Source organism: Lathyrus oleraceus, chromosome 7 (genome assembly GCF_024323335.1).
Source record: "Lathyrus oleraceus cultivar Zhongwan6 chromosome 7, CAAS_Psat_ZW6_1.0, whole genome shotgun sequence".
Taxonomy (NCBI): domain Eukaryota; kingdom Viridiplantae; phylum Streptophyta; class Magnoliopsida; order Fabales; family Fabaceae; genus Lathyrus; species Lathyrus oleraceus.
Window position 1 is genome coordinate 381293906 of NC_066585.1, and position 5666 is coordinate 381299571.

The 5666-nt window shown below is 38.3% G+C and overlaps 1 protein-coding gene and 1 pseudogene across 1 annotated transcript; both read right to left on the minus strand.

Moving 5' to 3' along the window:
- Positions 1-988: 988 nt before the first annotated feature.
- On the minus strand, positions 989-1610 carry LOC127102315 (mediator of RNA polymerase II transcription subunit 21). Its single transcript, XM_051039694.1, has one exon. The coding sequence runs from the start codon at positions 1538-1540 to the stop codon at positions 1295-1297; it is 246 nt and encodes an 81-aa protein (XP_050895651.1). The 5' UTR covers positions 1541-1610; the 3' UTR covers positions 989-1294.
- Positions 1611-2622: 1012 nt separating this feature from the next.
- On the minus strand, positions 2623-5345 carry LOC127103937 (calcium/calmodulin-regulated receptor-like kinase 1; annotated as a pseudogene).
- Positions 5346-5666: the final 321 nt, after the last annotated feature.

The following is a 5666-nucleotide window of genomic DNA, read 5'->3' on the forward strand; positions in this document are numbered from 1 at the left end:
CCATTAAACCCAGCCGCTTGGCTGTTGGGTTTTTCAATGGGAATATGAATTGAAAAGGAGGAAATATTTATTAACTAATATTAACTAAAACTTAGGAAGTTTAAACAAACTTTAAATGATTTTTCAAAATTTACTCTGTTTAAAACGAATTAAAGAAAAAAGAAAAAAACAATTTGGAATAGTAACAGAACCGTTCTCTCCCAATCTCACTTTCCTCTCACACTCTCAAACAATCGCCTTCCACCTCAGCATCTCTCTCAATCGAAATCTCTCTCTGCTCTCAAAATCGCCCATCACCTCTCGCCCTTCTCTCTCAGTCTCACGATTCGCTCACACCTCAGCATCTCTCTCAATCGCTCTCATCGCTTACCCATCGCTCAACCTCGTTAACCAGAGAGAGTGCAAACCCATGGTTTTAAAGAGAGAAGTCAAGCGGGAATCTCACCTTTGGCGACGACAATGAATCAGGTGAGCTTGAATTTATCTCCTCTCTTCCAATACTGGCCTTTTACTTTGATTTCTGGGATTTAGGGTTTTTGTCTTTGAAACCTCTTCGCCGTTTCTCTCTCTCAAATTTTTTCGTCCTCGTGTCTCACTGATTCCTTCTCTATTTATGCTTCACAAATTAGGGTTTTTGATTTGGTATGGTGGCGTTCAAAAGGGGAAATTCCCAGAAGTGCTTTTTGTGCTCAGAATCGGGTTGTCCTGTTTGATGCTACAACCCGGAAACGGTAATATGAACTCCTGCTTTCTCTTTGAATTTTGTCTTAATGCCAAATTGGGATTTTTCTGAAATTCTGCAGCTTTTGACTAATTGTTTTGTGTTACTGCAGTGGAATTTGGAGCACTCGATGAGTAACTTCGGTTTAGCCTCACCAGAAGGTTCAAGATTTTGGAAACTCTAAATTGGTGCAACACGATGGGTTGTCTCTACATTGGAAATATGTAGCCTACCCTTTTCACTTCCTGTATTCTTCATACTTGTCAATGAAGTTAGCCTTGATTGCTTCAAGGACCCTGCTAAACTCCATTTTATCTTCATTTTTAACGGTTGTCAAGCACAAAACAGCTGCAGTTTTTCTTATGGGGAGAGCAATTACCATCATTATCTTTACAGGTTTCTACAAAATGCCATGGCAACATGACCAATTTACAATACATGAAAGCGTATAATATTTCTCATAATAAAGACTTCATGCTAAAAAGTAACATCTTTCAGCAGCAGACCCTGGTTTGAGTCGAGATGAGATAAGCTCATATTTGTGATTCTTCTCCGAGCTATGCCAGCAAACAACTAACTGATATCTGGTTTCTTCAAGTTCAAACAATTATCTGTTGCTTGGCTATACAACTCTTGAACTTGATTTAATTCTTTCTCCGCAGCTTCCAATTGCTTCTGAAGTTCTTGACCTATTGCATCATTTTCAGCTTGAAGTTCTGCAATCCGCTTAAGTTGTACCTCTTCACCTGTCTCAGATATTGGAAGCGATGCAACCAATGCATCAAACTGCTTAGCAGCTTTCACCAAAGAAGCACTCATCAGCTTTGGTTCTTCAGAAAAGTTTGCCCCATCCTCCGTAGGCTGTGCAGGTGGTGGTTCAGGGTAATTTGGTGAGGAGATGTGCTATAGCGATAGAGATGAATGGCAATGGCGGCAGTGAAACAAATGTGAGATTGGAGTTTGGTTGCTGCGACAACAAAACGGTTTGAGCATGAGGACCAAACTGATGCCATTTGGTGTGCGACACAGCAACTTCCGAGGTTTATGATTATTCTAGTAGTAAACATAAATAAATGGGACTCTGTCTCCAAGGATCACATTTTTGCCTCAAAATTGTTCTCTCTGAAAATATTGAAATTGCTTTCTTCCACTGAGGTGTCCTTAATTTTGTAACAATTTGACATTGTTTGTTGTTGTTTTGGCAGGATATTGCTCTCACCCGGTTTCTTCTCTTTGCCGCTGTTGTAGTTTTAAGCTCTTTTTCGACCGAGTTGCTCTCCACTTGATCAGAAATTTCTTGTGCAGAGGTTATGTTGCACATGAGTACATCCGCGACATAGCCCATGATTAACAGCATCAGAGATTGCATTTGACAAATGCTGCTTGTCGGAACAGCGAGGCCGTCAGAATCTCCATAGTGATCAATAATCTTATTCACTTGTGATATATAGTCAGAGAGGGCCTTCACTTCTTCCGCAACCAAGTGGCTATAGTGCTAGCTAGAGCTTTCATTTGAGTCATTAAAAGGTGTACTGAAACCATGTGTTTGGGTCAGAAAATTTAAGTGATGTAATACTTGTACTCAAACTCATCAATGCCATGAGTATTTTCAGTTTTCTGTAATGGCAATTGAAATACAGTTCTACATCCATTGTGTTATCTTTTGACATGCCTCAATTAGAACATCTAGAGCCATGAGCTCGATGGAAGTTATCTTTTCATCTTTTTTTTTTATCTTCAGTCTAACAATGTTAGGGGGCTTCACATTCCCAATGGTTTAATAAGAGATTAATTTCAATGCACCGACGGTGCAAATCGATTATACAATTGACTTTATAACTCTTGAAGATAAACTTTTAGCCAATTAAACGAAATTAAAAGAAGATAGATGATTTAAACATTCAAGAACACCGACAAACTCCTATGATTATCGGTTGCGCAGTAGAAGATGTCTGGCTATGATTTCTTTTAGGCTTCTTATAAAGCTTAGATAATGCTTGAACAGCAGTCCTCATTGAAGGTCTAGTTTTGGAAACTCCACTGACACATTTGAATGCAAGTGAAGCCATATCATTAAGCTTGTTTACATCATAGTTTTCATTCAGTTGCGGATCCACAATTTCTTCCCATCCAATCTTGCCCTCACTTTCCATGGCAGCTAGTTTTACGTATTCCATTAGCCCGTGCTGTGGATTTCTTCCAGTAATAAGCTCGAAAAGTAGCACACCAAAACTATATACATCGCTTTTCTTAGTGAAGGTACTTGTAGATATATACTCAGGATCAAGATATCCAAAAGTTCCTCTGATATTGGACGCACGCGGCTTAATCATCTCTGGTCTGGAAAGCCCAAAGTCAGTGACCTTGGCTTTCATAAACTCATCCAATAGAATGTTGGAAGACTTGATGTCACGGTGCACAATAGGTGGATCAGCCCCATAATGTAGATATTCCAGCACCCTCGCAACATCTAGTGCTATGCTAAGTCTCAAATCCCAGCTTAATGGCTCATAATCTTTTCCATATAAATGAGAAGCAAGACTGCCATTGCTCATGTAAATGTAAAGGAGCATATGTCGTCCTCTTTCCGCAGCATATCCCACCAAAGCCACAAGGTTTTTGTGATGTAATCTTCCAAGTAATGGAACCTCAGTTAAAAATTCTTGTTCTCCTTGTCTTGAATTAGCACCAAGAACTTTAACTGCAACCGTCTAATCTGTAGGCATTTGTGCTTTGTAAACAGAACCAAATGCTCCAAGGCCAAAGATCGTTGTAAAATTAGAAGTAGCCTTTTCTACATCTTTCAGCTGCTTTTATCAAGCCAAAATCCGAAACATCTGAGCCAGAGACATCAAGGATTTCCCAGGAAGCATCAGCTAACGCAATCAAGACATCATCACTCAGCAACATTCTTCGTCTAGCAATAGCTGCCACTGCTAACTTAATATCACCCGGCAAGCCGATAGCAATCTCTTCCAAATCTTCAATAATATCCTCCAAAGGTCTTCCAAGAACTCCAATGCAAAGGTTGACTAGACTTTGAGGCTTTTTCTTCTTAGATAGAAATCCGGGAAATTGAGGATGGTTGATTACGGCAATGGAGGACTTGGATTTGAAATTGGATTGGAATTGGGATTAGATGTGAATTATGGTTATATCTTGGTTGTGATTTTTTTCTTTTTTCTTTTTGATGAAATTTGGGAATTGGTTGTAATGTAGAAGTTAACTGTAGGATATGGATGTGATGCATTGTTATGCTTGAATGTTAAATGAAAATGTATGTATGAAAATGAGTTTGGAAATGTTTGAAAGTTAAATATTACTGAATGTTATGAAATGTGTGTATGTGCTATTTTGATTCGAGATGAACCATGGATGGAAAATGGATCATGTTTGGTTATAAAATGGATTTTTAGAAATAATCCAAGACTAATTTAAATATCAATTTAATTAATAACAAAAAATCAGTAAAAACCAAATTAAAATCAAATTAATCTATAATTTGTTAAAATTACTTTGATATCAATTCTAACATTTTATTTGAAAATTAAAATCAATTAGAGTTTGAATCATTAGTAAAATAAACAATTAAGATTAAATTGAAATTTGGAATTAAACTTAATTCGAAATTAAAATCAAATTGAAAATTAAAAAAAAAGTCAAATAATTAAAATCCATTTTATAATCAAAAGCACCATGATCAAAAAGGCCTAGACAATGACCAATGTTTATCAAAAAATATGGATTTGGGAATGGATGGTTGCCTTTGGTCATGAATGTATGCAAATGAACTTTAAGCGAAGTGCCAAATAAAAAATGAAAAAATGAAAAAATTTCAGGACCAAAATCGGGGTATGACAATCCCAAAAAGGTTATCGTTGTTATTCACATACTCTACAATGATATCTCGTATCGGCTGATGTTACCTTCTTCGAGTCGGTTCCATATTTCGAGTTCAGTCATGTAACTCCAGAACCCATTCAAGAAAATACTCCCACACCTTTTCCGGCAGTTATTAATGTCCCTCCTACCATTATCCCCTATCAGTCTAGGGATCCTGACCCCCCACTCCTCGACCACTTCAAACATATCAGCGTCGTCACCCAACACCCGCCGTCTCTATCCCTGAGGTCATTGCAGACTCTCCTCCGACGCCTCTGCCATCACCGGATCTGATCCTACAACCTGAGTCTGATCTTCCGATTGCCCTTCGAAAAGGTATACATCAAACATGAAATCCTTCTCCACATTATATTGATTTATGTTATCACCGTCTTTCCCCTTTGGAGTATACTTGTTTGTCTTCTTTGTCTTATGTTTCTATTCCTAAAACTCCAGGTGAAGCATTATCTCCCCCTGAGTGGAGGCAAGCAATGATTGATGAAATGTATGCTCTTCAAAGGAGTGGTACCTAGGAACTGGTTCCTTTACCCCATGGGAAATCTTTAGTAGGTTGTCGTTGGCTTTATACAATGAAGGTTGGTTCTGATGGTAAGATTGATCGATTTAAAGCTCACTTGGTAGCCAGAGGATACACTCAGATTTTTGGATTGGGTTATAGTGATACCTTCTCGCCTGTAGCAAAGATGGCATCTGTTAGACTTCTTCTAGCCATTGCAGCCATTCGACATTGACCTCTTTATCAACTTTGACATCAAAAATGCTTTTTTACATGATGATCTTGAAGAGGAAGTATATATGGAGCAACCACCTGGATTTGTTGCTCAGGGGGGGTCATCAAATATGGTGTGCAGGTTACACAGGTCTCTTTATGGTCTTAAGCAATCTCCGAGAACTTGGTTCGGAAGATTCAACACTGTAGTACAACAGTTTGGTATGGTTCGTAGTGAAGCTGACCATTCTGTTTTTTATCGTCACTCAGCCCAAGGGTGTATTTATCTTATTGTGTATATAGATGATATTGTCATAACTGGTAGTGATCAGC